At 42.0% G+C, this 16,269-nt stretch overlaps 1 protein-coding gene across 4 annotated transcripts in view; it reads left to right on the top strand.

Moving 5' to 3' along the window:
- dpysl3 (dihydropyrimidinase like 3) overlaps positions 1-16,269 on the top strand; it is a 35,793-nt gene continuing 19,524 nt past the window's right edge. The window contains exons 1-3 of one of the 4 annotated variants that reach the window (XM_046410086.1): positions 1-51; positions 14,115-14,203; positions 15,653-15,837. In XM_046410086.1, the coding sequence (XP_046266042.1) occupies positions 14,184-14,203; positions 15,653-15,837 (205 nt within the window). In that variant the 5' untranslated portion in view covers positions 1-51; positions 14,115-14,183. Of the gene's footprint in view, positions 52-3,181; positions 3,408-14,114; positions 14,204-15,652; positions 15,838-16,269 lie in introns of those variants that run through there. The other 3 variants (XM_046410087.1, XM_046410084.1, XM_046410083.1) reach the window with 3 other exon arrangements.

The raw sequence follows: 16,269 nt of genomic DNA, 5'->3' as shown, positions 1-16,269 counted from the left end.
CTCTATGCAGCTGTCCTCAGGTGCGGCAAGCCGTGAAGGTGCAACGATCCGGTAGGTGTAAACGTTTACTTGGAGCCGTAACTGCTCTGTGCTTTCCTCACTGTTTTAGTATACTTTTGGTCTGATCCATAGATTCCCCTGCTTGAATATGTGGAGCTTTGTGGGTATTGCGCAACAACCGGAAGTAAATGTTTCCAGATGATGCCGTTTAATTCAATTGCTCTTGTAACTGCCGGTTTATTTTGTAAGCTTTGTTTTGTTGAACGCTAGCTGAGTTCGATTTTTTTCACAGTGGCTTTGTGTCACTTTCTTGTTGTTTTCTCACCCCTTTCTGGTTTGCTGTGTGTGTTTGCGCTGGAGTCTGATGAGTGCTTTAAGCCAGTTTTGATTTTCTGTCTTCACTGTCTACTAGTACAGCAATCTATTTGTAGTGCTCCTATATTTTTTAATATTGCAATTTGTATCATAGTACATTTAAAAAATGCTATGTTTTTACATTGGTTAGACTTTAATACAATTCTGGTGCGATATGCTGTGTAGTTGATAAAATGTGGTGTTTTGTGAGCAATAAATATGAGAATCTTGGAATTCCTTGTGTCTGTCATTCATTCGCTGTCATTTGCATCATAAAGAATCTGCACTGCAGTTGGTTTGTATTGACAGTTAAAGTCAAAGCTGGGCTTTGTCATGTCCCGACCACACTTTTCAAGGTGGGCTATTGGACTGAACTGTTGGTCTACACAGCTGCTTTGCTTGTTAGCTTCTGTGCTTTGAAGACTTGGTTGCTGTACTACATACTAGGCTAATGGTGTTTTAGGATGGCTTGGTGGAGGAAATAAAAGTGTGCTGTATACTGCCTGTATTTAGAGGCCCTGTTAACTGTCGGTGATTAGCTGTAGGCCGCACTTCTGCACTTCAAGCTAGAACAGTGTCTTGTTTGGGAGGCCTGACGTCACTGCTTCATTTCATCAAGCTAAATATGGTGCAGTTAATTTTTCTTTCTTTTGTTAGCGAGCTTATCCCGATTTGATGTCTTGGCTCGTTTGCGCTGGCATTGTTAAAATTTGTTCATTTGATGTCTTGGCGTGTAGATTCAGATGCTTTAATACTTAAACATGGTGTTAATTCTATTTTTGAGTCTGTTTTAGTTTAAAGGCACAGATCCCTGAAAGTCAAAATGCATTTTTTTCCTCTTATCTATAATGATTTCATATATAACTCTAGATAGTTTATGCAAGTTACAGAGTTTTGCAATGTCGGCCTTTGAGATGTTAGCTTTGTCTCCAATATAACAGAAATGGAAGACACTTTACTTGTGGTGCTCAAAGTGCTAAAAAGTACATTGGAAAGCCTCAACAGCAAAGGCCCTTTCCAGAAATCGCGACACGATTACTCAAGATAATCCACTGACCTTCTTGTTTCCGGTTTCATAAAGGAACTACTTTCTTTCTGTGAAACTGCCGACATCAAGGTGTCTGGGTTATCTTGAGGAACTGGATCATCATTTCTGAAAGCAGACATTGCTATTGTGTTTTTTTTCAATTGTATTTTGTTTGGTGCTCTTGAGCACACAGCCATAGTTTAATTGCATGAATGTTGTCATTGCTTATGTCTCTCAAAAGGTGACATACAAAACATGATCATACTCAAGTACACTGGTTAATGGTGTCATTAAATATGATTGCTGGTTATTAAAGTGAACATTTATCAGCAATTTTTTTTTTTAACTTGTGGCTACCAGTCTGGTGGTGCAGCCTCGATGACCTCACAAAGTCTTTTCTGCATCCTCGATCTGTCTGAGTCCTGTCTGTCAGTGTCAGCTGATTATTGTGTTATGCAGCAGTAGCAGGCCTGCAAACTTTGAAGTGTGTTGTTGATGCATTCTCCAAGCCTGGAAATGCTGAGGTAATATCTTACTGACTCACTGCCATGAAAGGACATGTCAGCATGCAAGCAGTGAATCCTCTTGTAGCCAGAGACAAAAGAAAAACAATCAGTGGCTCTTGATTTGTATGAAAAAGGATATCAAATTCTAATGCATACTGCCTCTCAGTTTGTGATTGTAACATTCAGGGTGAGATGTGCCAAAAAAAATAAATAAAAAATACACACACACAAAATTATATATGTATATACAGGCACACTCTGTCACGGGCCTCCTCATTATGTGTGCATTAGTGCTAAGGATGGGAGTGTTGGAGGAAATGACTGGTGAAGTGAAGGAGGCGTCCACTTTAGGTCCAAACAAAAGACACACATGGCTGGGGGCATGCAGAGAGAGGGTGTGTGTGTGTGTGTGTGTGTGTGTCTTGTGAGTACACATGTGGGGTGTGTAATGTGTGACAGCTGCTACACCATTTTGTCCTTGCTCTGTTTTCAGAAAAGCAAAACATCAGCGTCTGTAGGTAGGCACTGGTAAATATTGACACTCATAACCTACTTGAATGTGTTTTCATACAACATTTCCATTTAAATAAGAATAAAAAACCTATTAAACAGCTATTAATGTAAGAGAACTGATTGTGTAACATGTTTAAATTTAACTTCTAGACGTTTTACAGACTTCTTTCCATTTAATATTCATTCAAAAATAATTTTGTCCATTCCATTCCTTGTATCATCAGTCTAATTGATTTGTTTTGCACATTTGTCAAGTGTCTGTTTGAACAGTTCTGGAGTGCTGTGGTGGGACCACAGGAGCCACACAGTTTCAGTGCCTAATGGTGAAAATGAGGATGACATTAATGACTCTACCGATGGCGACATCTATCTCACAGGGAGATTAGAGTCGTGCTTTTGCCTCTTCCTATTTGCTGTATAGTGCCACACGCTCTCTTCTAATCAATCACGCATTAGTGACCGTCTACTCTGATCGATTACTCCCAGTGGCAGTGATTATATAGAAGCAGATTTGACTATAGAGGTGAATCTTAAACCTCTACTACTTCAGATTTATAAGCTATTGAAGTAAGAAAAAAATATATATGAAAGAAAATGGTCAGTAATGACTAATATATGATGTAGGCCACCGTATAATGTAGGCTGTGTGGTCAAGAAAAATGTGTGACAGCTCAGTAATGCAGACAACTGGATGCTGGTTGCAGGCTGCAGACGAGCTGCTCCACTGCGCCCTCCGGTGGAAAGATTGTGACACCGCTTCCTTTCAGTTGAGCCCATTGAGGGAGGGGCCGGCTGAGCGAACCACAGACTCTCCTATAGCGCTCTGCGAGGCACTTTACATCGCACTGACAGAGGGGCGACCATTCCCCGAAGCTCCCATCCAGGCGAGGGCCGCGGCAGCATCCGAACAGAGGGAATACCGTTTAGTCAAAGCCTGATTTCAGAGGTGGAACCGGACGACAAAAAAAATGTCTTATCAAGGAAAAAAGAACATCCCAAAGATCACAGTGAGTAGAAAAGAAGAGTTATTTATGCTTCGTTGGCTCTGCGAACTTTGATGCCTGCTTTTGCAAATCACTGCATGTTTCCGCTGCCGTCTCACAGCGCCGCGGCGATGGATCATAAACAAATATGTACCGCCAGCAAGACTCGGGGCTCGCAGGCTTTTCTTTTCTTCATACTGCCAGACTTGGCTGTAGGAACCGTTTGGAAAAAATACGCACCATGAAATGGCATGACTGGCTGCCATAGTGACCGTCTGGTGGGGGAGATGAGGCGTTTTCTTAAAGGTGTCCTGCATCTTCTTTGTTGAGAGGATCCATGCGTGCGGCGAACCGGCTCGCCCATTTAAAAAAAAAAAAAAGAAATAAATAAAAAAATCACTGTAATGTTCCTACAAGGCCTGTGAGTTTAGAGTAACCCGACCATACTTAATGATATATATATATATATAATTTTTTTACATGTAGTTTGTTAAAATATCATCGTAATATTCCGTTTATTTGCTTTATAGGATGTCACTTTCTCGATAAATTTGAAACGAAAAATTAGCCTCATCATTTAAGTGCGCGTGTAGCCATTAAAAATCCACGTTTTAGCCATTTTGTGTTCAGCCCTTTCTCTCTAATGGACAGTATCGAAGGCCTTATCGATCACTGGCGTGGGAGGCTACTCAGCACCAGTGATGTTTCATTTCCAATCATCCTCTCTTGCCATTTTGATGCACAGTCTTTTTACTGTCATCCTTCAAAGTATCCTGACGGTGTTGTTAACCTCATTTTATTGTGCTGTGGCTACTGGTGAAGGGAGCAGTGTGAAGTAAATCAGCGCATTATTTACACAAAGGGCCTTATTTATATTGATGTTAAAAATGAAAGGTGTCCCCTGCAGACTACATCCCACATATGTAGTCTTCTGATCATGTTGCAAGCTGGTGCAGAGGGGAGTGAGAGTGAGGGTGGGGTGAGGTGGGGGACGTTCACGCCCATTTGTGATGAGCCGTGATTAGCTGGCATTGTAATGTGCTGCTTGTGGTCCTGCACCGCCAGAAAGAGGAAGATTCTGACTCCCATCAGAGCATCAGGGGTGGAGGCTCGAACTGAGGGCAGGTTGGCGTTACACAGCCAGCCAGCTGGTTGCTGGTGTGCATTACGACTGCAGAGAAACCTCTCCCACTCCCTCTCCTCTTCTCTAGATGTGTGTGTGTGTGTGTGTGTGTGAGAGAGAGAGAGTCTGAAATGCCTGCCTTCCAGTTTTCATTGTTGCAGTTCAGGCTGCAGTCGGGTGTGTTGCTCAGCTGTGGCAGACACAGCCTTTGTCTCGTTTCCTCAGCTGATATTACACCAAAGGGGTGATTTGGGGGGAAGAGACTGGGGTGGCTTTGTTGTAAAGGCCTGTATTCTAACAGTCTCTCGATGCCATTGCTCTTAAAGTAGGGCATCTCTCTATAATATGCTAAAGTGGGCCAGAATTTTCCATGGCGTGCTTTACTCAGTCATTATAGGGATGGAAATATTAATTTTACCAACCCCCTACAGAAAGGTAGGGTATAGCCGTCCTCTGTGGTAGAATTTTGTGGTGTTTAACTGGCTAAAGGCATGATGTTTACAGAACACCCATACCCACTGACAAAATCAGCAAGTGATACTGCAACAGAGACTCGCCAAGATAAGATCTGTCTCCTCTTAGTTTGATACTGAGGCGATAAATCACGCTGGAAACATTCGTAACGCGAGTAGAGTGCAGTGCGATGGCCTCATGATACATGCTATCAGGGCTCTGAAGTGAAATTTTTCCTCTTGTAATCCTGAAAGACGAGCTCCACCCACTTGTAAGCAACACGTTAGCTGGATTGACATTCAGCAGCTGCCAGAGTATCTCACTGATGTCCTTTACCGAGAGTAGAGATACGGTGGCTTCACACTACATCAGCACACAGTGGACTGTTTCACTGGCTTTCAAACATGATGCAGTGAAGCACAGTTTTCACACTGCTTTGCTTCTTTTGTCAGCATTTGCTTTCAACACATCGTGTTAGTCTGCTCTTCTTTTTTTTTTTTTTTTTCAAATGTTTTTAGTGATAAAGCTAAAGATTTCAGTATTTGTTATTTGGCGACGCCTGCGGTTACTTTTGCAAGTGCGATTTGATTGCACAGGAACTCCCAGAACAGCAGCGTCATTATGATGCCCCAAAACAACATGTGACAAGTCCTTTGACGACTGTCATAATTACAACGGGAGCAAAGGAGAAAGTCAGGTGATATTATTATACAGCAACAATGTCCACATATGGAGCAGGTCAGAGTGGAAAGATGGTCAACAAAACATCTAACAATCTATGGTCGGAGTTTTTTTTCTAGACAGGATCCCCCAACATCAGTGAAGTAGTGACTGTCACCAAAGACATGATCTTTCCCTAAACCTAATCAAGTTGTTTTTGTGCCTTATCATGTCTTAACTGTGGTGTTGTGGCACCCATAAAGATACCCAATACAACATTGGGAAATCTCATAGCACCAGTGCAAGACACCACTGGTGTCCAAATCTGGAAGTCGAACATCCACAGCATCAAAACCCAGAATCACCTTAATCCATCGAGGTTTGTTATGAAGGGCTGATTGCAGGCGAATAACCAAATGCCACATGAACAGTTGGCTCAGTCCGTTCTTCGGAAGATCTGCTTTAATTTCTGGCCTGGAAAGACATCATATAGGTAGCTCTTCATAAACGCTGGCCATAAAAGCGTGGTCTCAGGAACTGAACTCTAAGATCACTTGGAAACATCTACAAGTGCCCTCAGAGTGGATCCCCAAAGAGGCTCCAAAATAGACACCACTGGCAGAAAGGATACAAGGCCGGCCGAAGATCACCTGGGGAAAAACTGTGGAGTCTCTCACTGGGTGAAGCTTGCTGTTCAAGACCCTGACAGGTGGAGGACAGTTATTAATGTCAGTTCTGGAGGTACCGACAACCAATGTCATCCTGCCCGAAGGGGTGTCAGATCGGAAAACACATCTGTAAGTCCCTCTGGAGGGCCTGGACATGCAATTTATTTTGTTGCTTAATTTGGAGGAATTGTTAGAAGTAATTCCTCTGTCAGCCACTGGGGGCAGCAAATGTGCCTTGAGCGGCTACAGGAAAGGTCGCTGACGTCGTCTTAAGTAATACTTAACTAACAATTGAAGTTCTTATGCGCTGCATCCTGTATGAGCGTCCATCTTTTCCCTTCAATCCCCTGTGCATCAATCTGAGTGCTGCATAGGAAAGCGGACGGTTACAGTGAAAATGGTGGACAACTCTCCCTTTAACACTGATGTCATAAAATCCTTTGGAGTATGAAAGTAATACCAGGCGACCTTATACCTGCTTCTCACTCGCAGCTCCACACTTTCCTTCTGTATTTCCATGCCTGTCCTTTTCTATTACAGCTGCTTCCTAACGTCTGCTCACTGCCAGAGTGGCTCTCAGACTTCTAGGTGTGGTTCTTCCCTTGCCTCATACCCACTCAAAGCAGCCTCAGTGTTGTGCCAGGCTGGTACATGTCATCAGTAATCCCCTCCAGCTGGATTGGGCATCTGTGGGCATGAAGCAGGGCCAGCAGATGTCTGCTCAGCCCGGGAAATGAAACCCGTCAACACCCCCCTTATGACGCACAACAAAACGTTGGGCACAAGTGGGCTTGAGTGCAAACAAAACGCCCCATGGTGACCCTGTCAGTCCCAAACAAACCTGTCTGGCACAATCAGATCCAGATTGGGTTTTTCTCTCTTTTTTTGTGGTGGTAGGAACCGCCAAAATTAATTTAGATTGATAAGTCTCATTGTTTTCATTTTTTCCAGAATGTGAAAAAAAATCCTTTGCAGTTTTGGGTAAAGAGTAAATATTTGCGCTTGCTAGGCAACAGGGCTGGAGCAGAGGCCCTGGTGCACATTCAGGATGAGTTCCCTCTTCCACTGGTTCCCTGCCTGCCTTCCCACCCACACAATGGTCTCCTATAATGTCCTCTCAGCCCCTTTGGTCTGTTTTGTAGCTGGGGACTTTTTCCAGGACCATTCCCACTTATTAAGCACCAAGGAGTGGCTATTAGCGATTTGCATCCCGATTTATGAGTGCTTCTCCCCTCCAGTCTGGTGGAAGTGGAAAAAAGTTGTCAGTGCATATCAGCGTAGTAGTACAAGAACAACATCCTGCCGTCTATTTTTTGATTATACTGCTGGCTTGTGTAACAGAAAATGACAGTTTCCTGTGCAGCTTTATTTTTGGTGCTTTGTTTTTTTTTTTTTAGAGACGAGTGACAATGTGTTTTTTTTTCCACCTGAACTTTACTTTGTTGCCAGAAACGTATTAGAGCTTGTCAGCACTTGGGAGAGGATGCAGTCGAGGAAGGTAATGAGAGCTTAAATACTTTTTTCCAATGACTTCAAATGTTTAAAATGCATCAGAAGAGTAAAGCATCTGGGAGCACACGGTTTCCTACGGCGTACAGATTTATGATATTCATCTGATCAGCTTATATTAATGGCAGACATTAGTATAAATTTGCTTAAACTCAAAACAGACTTTTTACAAGCATTTGTGGCCGACCTCAGCAACTAATCCCCATCCAACTGTCCTAATTTGTGGACTCTCGGAGAGCTGAAGAAATCCTGCGCTCTGTGACTTACAGAAGGAAAACACCAAATCTTCTACTGTAACTCAGAGCCAAAGCAGTGCGAGTCGATCACAGTCACGCACACACCCTCAAGCAAAGTACGCATATGGAAGTGGAGATGAGTAAGAAATGTTTGCGATGGTCTTGATTGGAGATGTGTTTTTACAATTTTACAATCAGATATTGTTTCAAACGTGGTATCAATACTTAAGTACTTTTGACAAGCCTACACATTTCTGACCTGCCAAGCTGTTTCAGTGCTGCATTTGCTTTCCGTGTTCGCTCACTCCTTCAGTCAATTGAAAGGCTTTGCGATTTGCTCCATTGGACTGAGCAAACGGCTCAGTCTGAACACGTTCGTTATTTTCTTCCGAAAACTGAATGCCGTAATAGTGACGTGACTGACAAACGAGGACATGGTCACTGACCCTGGAAGGTCAGAGCACATCAGGATCAACCTCATCATTGAAGGCTCATGTTTATATTCTAATCCAAAGTCAATTCCTGCACTAAACTGAGAATCTGAAATGTTTAGCTAAAATGAGTTTTTCGTGGTCTAATACAGATGTGTTTCTTTTAAAATAAAAGAATTTAAAATGCTCTCTGAGGAAACTGAGATGAGATGACAAAAAAAGGTTGATTCAAACATATTGTGGCATAGTTTTGAATTCTATCCTTTTGACATTAACAGAATACAAGCTTTGAACAAGACTGATTATAGCAAGGACTTTGTTTGGTTGTATATTCTGGTGCATGTCAGCAGGATGCTTCAAAGTGAATAATGCAACACCGTGTACTCTGCTGCTCTTTTGAACGGATCTCTTTAAAAAGAGGTACACATGGAGGCTCTTCGGTGCCTTGTAGCTGTTCCTCACCGCTGCAGCTGCTTATTTTGGTAAACCCAGAAAATCTCTGTTTTTGGTCAATTGGCTTGTCCCAGTTTGAGAGCTTCCTCTTCCAGTCAAAACCAGAATGTTTCAGTCTGAATGGATTGAGGTGTTTTTCACAAATCATCTTGCACAGGTAGGTTAGGTTGGAGCACTGTAAACTTTTTTTTTTTTGCACAGGATAGATACTTCAAAATGTATGAAGAGAAGTTGGATGCTCTCTGAAACTCTGATCATTAACATCTGAAATACTGTATTCAGCAGGTTGACTGTTATCTCCCTTTTCCTGATATCATTGCACTTAAGTTTTAAAACAAGGCAGGAAATAAGAAGTGGTTGAAACCAATCAAGGATTCATGGGAAAGAATCAATTAAAATGATCCCTCTGCTATGGTGGAAAGCAGAGAGAGCAGCAGTCTTGAGTCTTGAGTGTCCATGGTCAGATCATACATTTTGCACAACATGCACATACAAAAGAGTTAAATTTCACTTTATTTAAGAGATGATCATGCATTGTAATGGCTTAATGTAATTTAGATCACTCTTGTTACTCATCAAGACTTCAAAGTCAGAAGTATCACATCGCATGTATTTACGCTGTGATGCTATACTTGCGTGAATCAGCCGTCTTGAATCAGTAGTGGACATCCAGTCCAACTCAGATCTCTTTCATGTGAATACCGCAGCAGCCACTGAATGTCATTAAACCGTCCTTGCCAAAATCGGGGCTCCGGCAAAAAAATCAAACAGCATTATGACTGCGGTATCCATTCATTATGTGGAGGTTACAGTCTCGTTAATGTCCTAACAAATGGTTAGGTTTATTCCCATAACCACATAATAGCACAGATGGTGGAACTCCAGCAAAGTCATTGTTACACAGTCACAAGAGTTTGAGTTTCATAGGGAGGAAAATTGTTATAATGTGAAATCGTAAAAACTTAATGAACTAAACTGAGGGCTGAACCTCCTGGTGGCGTGATGGTGCAAACGTATGACAGGAAATATACACACTTTGCCACATGTCATGTACCTTTTTTTTCTTTTATAAATAGTCAGAATAAACCAGTAATGCGGAAAACTCACAGTTTTAGGGAAAAAAATTTAGCATCGTGGATAAATTCTGAAACAATAAACAGTCTTTTGGTACACATTGACGACATAACTGTGGCAACAATGGGCAACAGCATGCTGTCTCTTGTCATATCTTCTATGAAATGTAAGTATAACATATTGCTGTTTGTGGTCGAATGTCATGAGCACTGGCAAGTGTGACAGTCGGTCACAGTTTCCAGGAATATAAACACAATAAATGCTAGGTCTGCCTTTAGATTTATGAGGTGAGATTAACAAGTGCTACTGAATAAACTCCTGTCTCAGATTATGTGTCTCTGACAAAGCTTGACAGCTTGGTTATCGCGCTGCTACGCCGCTTAGATTTAAGTCATGCGTTTTTGAAATTCTTTGCCAGTTTCGCCACAAAGCTCGTTGCTGCACGAAATATTGTCACTGTTACACGTCATGAATGGTGATTTAAGCTGTCAACACTGAGCGTTGTGACATCTAGTTTTCCACTGACTGGAAATAAGTTGTGTCTGGTTCTAAGTTCATCATAGATTTCACTGGCCGATGAGGAATATTGAAATCTGCAGACTGACAGCTGCTGGGTAATAATGGAAATGGAAAAGGTATTGATTGTCCAGTGATTGTGGTCTCTTGCATGCTGTCATTAGCCAGTCAATGAGCAGAAACTGACAAAGGGGAATAGTGTGTGTGTGTGTGTGTGTGTGAGAGAGAGAGAGTGAGGCAGTCGTGCATGAGGACTCGCCCTTTATTGCAGTATCATAAATCAGATTTGTCTAATGCAGTTGAGGTCAGCAGGTGTGTATGAGGGCTGTTAGGGCTGCAGCTAGCCATCATCATTTTCATTTATTTCATTATTTTGATCAAATGATTGAAAAAAGACAAAACAAACCCCAGACTCCAAAGATATCCAATTCACAAACATGCAAAACAGAGAAAAACAACAAATCCATTTGAGAAGCTGGAAGACATGAACAGCCAGCTTGCAACAGCATGCTTGTTTATTTGACAGACATCAATAATAGGTAACCAAAATTGCTAATTTTCTGCACACGTAATGTTCTGTAACTGTAGAGTGTTGTCATTTTGAGTAGCAAACGGGCATTTTTGGTACTTTAAACAAGATTTTAAACAAAATTAGGGCTGGAAATTTATTAATCTGTCCATTGTTTTAGATCTTCACATCAACAGATATTGTTTGGTGGCTATTTTGATAACTGATGTATCTGTCATTTATCAAGCAAACATGCCAAAAATTATCTGGTTTCACCTTCTCTTTGCTGCTTTTCTTTGTCATATACATTTGGACCTTCTACTGTTGGTTCAGAAAAAAAGCTGTGTAGACAAAATGGAGAAAATAAAGGCCATCTCAATTGCCAATGAAAATAATAATGGTGAAAATTATTAAAAATGATTGAATTATTAAAACAAACGCTATTAGCAATTCCTCAGATCCCAACGAGTTGGAAACAGTGAATGTTGGTTAGAAGTATTGCTGGTAGTTTGTGGATTTGAAGGCTTCTCCACATCAGACTTGGAATCATTGCAGTATTTTCTCAAAGGAGGTGAAGTGAAGTCATGAGTAAGCACTTTATATTCAAGTCCAGATGAAATTGTTAACGAGTGACAGTTTCAGGGCAGCGAGCTCTGCAGTGTGAGCTGCGCTGGTGTTGAATATGTTGCTGTAATGTGTCACTTCAGGGTGTGGCTTCTTGGGAATGCTCCGTTTCACACTCCTCCATCACCGTCACACACACACACACACACACACACACACACACACACACACGCTAATGCAAAGGCACAAGAACACACAAATTACGTATGTTTATGAGCTCAGCAGATATTGAGCTTGTGTCTTTTGAGGCGCATACAAAACCGTGTCATGCATTGTCCTTTTTTTTCTGATGTGTGGAGGAGTGGCTGCAGTTCATTATAGTGATGAAACCCTGGGTCCACAGCCAAGGCTGCACACATGGGCTGATGGGAAAATATTAAAGCCTGCCCCTCTTAGCAAGGTGAGGAACTATATTGCTGAGGCTAAATTTGTTGGGGGTGCAACTTAAAATGATTGTTTTAGCTAAAACATTATATGTACTAACATGATGTGTAATGCATGTGATATATGCAAGATATATTTTCATTTCTCCAGAAAACTGCATAATTTATTTTGCATTGAAGAAAGAAGCTAAAGAAGTATTTAATGATCACCGATGAATTGATTTGTCATTGGAGATATAAGTGTCGCTTGTTTTGTACAATGAAGAACAATCAAACTTTATCTGAGAAGTGGATTTTAGCGTTTTTGCTTGAAATAAGATCTGAACAATAAATCCAGTATCAGTATAAATGCTGAATAATTTCCACTCAATCAGCTAGCCGCTTTGCTCCATTAATTTGTGGTCTTAGCCTGTCTTCGCCTGACCAGTCAATTCACCACCAGGTCAAACATATAGTTTTCCCAGAGATCACCAAACCCAACCTGCACTAATGTAGCCCTCCACCCAGTTCCACAGGCAGTTGTTCACTAAACTAGCTGTCCACCAACCCTCAAGTGTGTTTCCCTGCAGTCAACCTCCCGCCATTACAACAGCCTGCCAGAGTCAGCGTGTGGAGCAGCAGCAGTGGCAGATTCGATATCTGACTGTGTGACAGTCAGTGGCAACGTCTGGATCAGATCATATTAGGCACTGTGAGCCTCCTCAGATGTGGCAAAGCTTTGTAGTTTTGATTTTAGCACACCAAAGTGGGACGTGTAAGGATTATTTTCACATGCACATTTAAAAAAAAAAAAAAAAAAGAAAAAAATCCTTTCCCCTGAAATGATTGATAATCAATATTGGCGACCGCATTTGGTCTGTTGGATAAATGGATTATACTGAGGAAATAACACAGTTAGGAATGTGGCGTAAAAAAAATCTGGATAAAAGTGGTTAAGATGTTAATCCATGATCAGTCCTTAAAAGCGGCTTCAGTTCTGCGTACAGCAGCAAACTGTCACCCTCCCAGATATCTGTGGAGATTCTCCCAGATGTTGACTAGTGCAAGTCATTGTACTGCAGGACAATACACGTTACAGTGAGAGCTTCCCTGTCTGTCTTTGTGGATGCCCTCTAGCTGATGACTTTGTGAAACTCGTGGATTTAGCCAGTCCGTACTTGTAGCAAATTCTGTCTTTACAAGCTGGAAGGCAGATACCATGGTGACAGTGATGAGAATCGCAACCATCATTTTGTGCACCCGTAATCTTATATCAGCAGCTGCATTAAATAAGCTTTGAGTGAGCAGACTGACCACAGAGCAGACAAGCGATGGCGAATAGCGGTCACATCCTGGTACCCTTGAAGAATTCTTGCTGAGAGCTACACAAACACAGCAACATTTTAACATTTTGTGTGGACTATGATGACATTTATGACATTTCTAATAATTATTAAAAAAGCAGCGAACAAAACAGTGACACATGCCTGATAAATTCATGCAAATTGAACAGAGGAAAATTACCAAAGATAACAGAGAGGTTTTCTTTGATTGCGCAAGTGTTTAGGAAGCTACTGTAAGTCATTGCATTGGTTACTGCACATTTGCCTTTTTTGGACGGTGCTAGATAGGCAGGTAGTGTTATTTGATGACTCATTCACCAAGGATCTCAAGAAGAAGTTAATGCAAATATGGGAGGCTTGCTTGGGGAATCAAACCACTTTGCTGCACAAGACCACAGGGAGAGTCTGGGTAGGCTGATCTTCAGGGTGGTCCACAGACAAACTGTATGTGATGTGTTTACATGGGACAAGAGTGACAAACATGCTGTCTCTTCCTAGGCAAGAATGAATGAATGAATGAATGAATGAAACATTGTTCATCTCCTCTGGGTGGAAAGAGAAGGACATAATCTAACTGCACTGAAATAGAAAAACATTGTCCACCTCTTAATATAGAACAGAAATTATCTGGCATGCTAGATCGTCCTCCAATTAGGCTTTTCCTGACAGTGTTTCAAGCCCAACTGGGGCTTGTTGGAAGATTGTTGCATTGAAATATTTCTATTCTCCCCTTTTCTTGTCCCTCCCCTCTTCCCGTCCCTTTCTCCACAGAGCGACAGGCTTCTGATCAAAGGCGGGAGGATCGTGAACGATGACCAGTCCTTCCATGCCGACATCTACATGGAGGATGGCCTCATTAAGTAAGTCCTTCACTGTCCTCCTCTCCGATCTGCTTTGCTCTGCGCTCAGGGCTCATCGTCCATTTGCTGTCTTTCAGTCAAGTTGTTTGTGTGTGTTTGTTTGCTGTTGCCTTTTGCCTCATTTATGACTGCATCTTTCTCACGACAGTGCAGATTGCTGTTACAGAAATGAAAATATAAAATATATAAATATATAATTCTCCTTGACTTGTGTGCAAATTGTAAAGTAAGTTGTGCTGATAATTCCATCAGCTGGGTTCTCCAGCTGATTATGTTTAAAAGGGAATTTCTGCTTCATTATTGTCCAATTATAACTCGTTGTTGTTGAAATGTGAGACATCTGCATGAATGACATAAACCGGGGCAAGAAGCACTAGCCTACAGCGTTCCAAAAACTTGAATACAACAAAGTTAATATCAATCTGCCTGACCGAAAGGAATCGCAGAAAGCAAAGGGAGGTGAAGAGGAAGAGGAGGTGACAGGTTGAAGAAGAGAGCAGTGACACTTTGCATCACTCTAAGCGATAGAAACTTTAAGTTTAAATATTGCTATTATTGTCTAAGTGAACCCAAACTAAATACAGCAGTCCAGTTTAGTCTCACTGTGTCAGGCTAGCTGACCTGAACCAAAAACCTTCTTACTAAGGTTCACTTTAGTGGTTGCTGCGTCAGAGACAAGGCCACAACCAGTATAGTCTTCAGTTTAATGTGCTGGTATGAGCATGTCCCCTCCCTCTCCCTCTGCGTCTCTTTAAATCAGTCTGTCCTCTCTGTCACTTTCTTTCCCCTCTACTCTTTTCCCACTTGATTTTCAAGTGATAGGCCTTTTGTCCCCCTCTTGCCTCTGAGTGAGGCGGCTCAGAGAGAGGGGCACCTACAGAAAGTCTGGTGTTGCATAATAAGCACCCAGATGCTTGCTGGACCGTGGGGCTGCTGGCAAACTCACATGGACACTGGCTTCTGCCTGTCTGGCTGGTCTATTCTACAAAGTCTGAACAACAGGATTTATTATTTTTTGACAGAAGTGAATGTCGATGTGTTGACATGGTGACATTGTGCTGCTTTAAGCATGGCTGGCTTTGCTGTTGAGTTCGTCAAAATTGAAAAAAACTTTTGTTGTTTCTTTGTTTGTTTGCTTGTGATTTAGTTGCATTAGAAAGATATTGTTGTACTGACAGGATACCAGTACTGAGAATCACTGTAAATGTCCTTGAAAAATTAGATATTAGATATTTTCAGTCTCAGCTTAATTCAAACAGAAAAATAACAGATACTGTATATTAGATTAATTAGAATACTGTACTGTACTGACATCCCAGATTCAGTTCATAGACGCTGCATAGCAGAAGTAGATTTTCTTTAGATTTCCATTTATCTTTGCTGTTTAAACATCTTTTCTTATGTGTCATATCATCACATAATTATGACAACATTATCTGCGCTCGACAGGCAGATTGGAGACAACCTGATTGTGCCTGGTGGGGTGAAGACCATCGAGGCCAACGGAAAGATGGTGATCCCCGGTGGCATTGACATCCACACCCACCTCCAGATGCCATACCGTGGAACCACAACCGTGGATGACTTCGCCCAGGGAACGAAGGCTGCTCTTGCTGGAGGCACCACCATGATCGGTAAGGGCTGCAGGAAAGGTCATTTGCACAATGGAGTGGCAGACAGAGACTAAAGCTAAAAGTGGGGAGGGAGGGTGCTGAGACCCCAGCAGAGGACAAGAAAAAGGGATGTGAAGCAGTTTTGGTCTGTTTTTGGGCAACGCTCCAAAAGAGGACCATACAAAAGACCGGGTTTAGGAGGGTGGGATCGGGAAGGGGGGCATAGAGTGAAACACTGCTCCCATGGAAATACAACACCAGTGTCTGTCTGCATGCTCGTCTGTGTACAGTGTGGCTTTATATGTGTGTGTGCTTCATGTAGCTGAGAGACGCTTTCACAGCCAACAGCTGGTAGGCACCACCGTCTCATTAATACCATTAACTTCTTTTGAGCTGCCTTCTACTCTGCTGCTTGTCTACCAGTGTGGCTCTGTGTTTAAACAGATACATTCG

The sequence above is a fragment of the Scatophagus argus genome, chromosome 14 (assembly GCF_020382885.2).
Source record: "Scatophagus argus isolate fScaArg1 chromosome 14, fScaArg1.pri, whole genome shotgun sequence".
Lineage (NCBI taxonomy): Eukaryota > Metazoa > Chordata > Actinopteri > Scatophagidae > Scatophagus > Scatophagus argus.
Note: the sequence above shows the minus strand (reverse complement) of the source record. Positions and strands in the feature narration are given on the sequence as shown.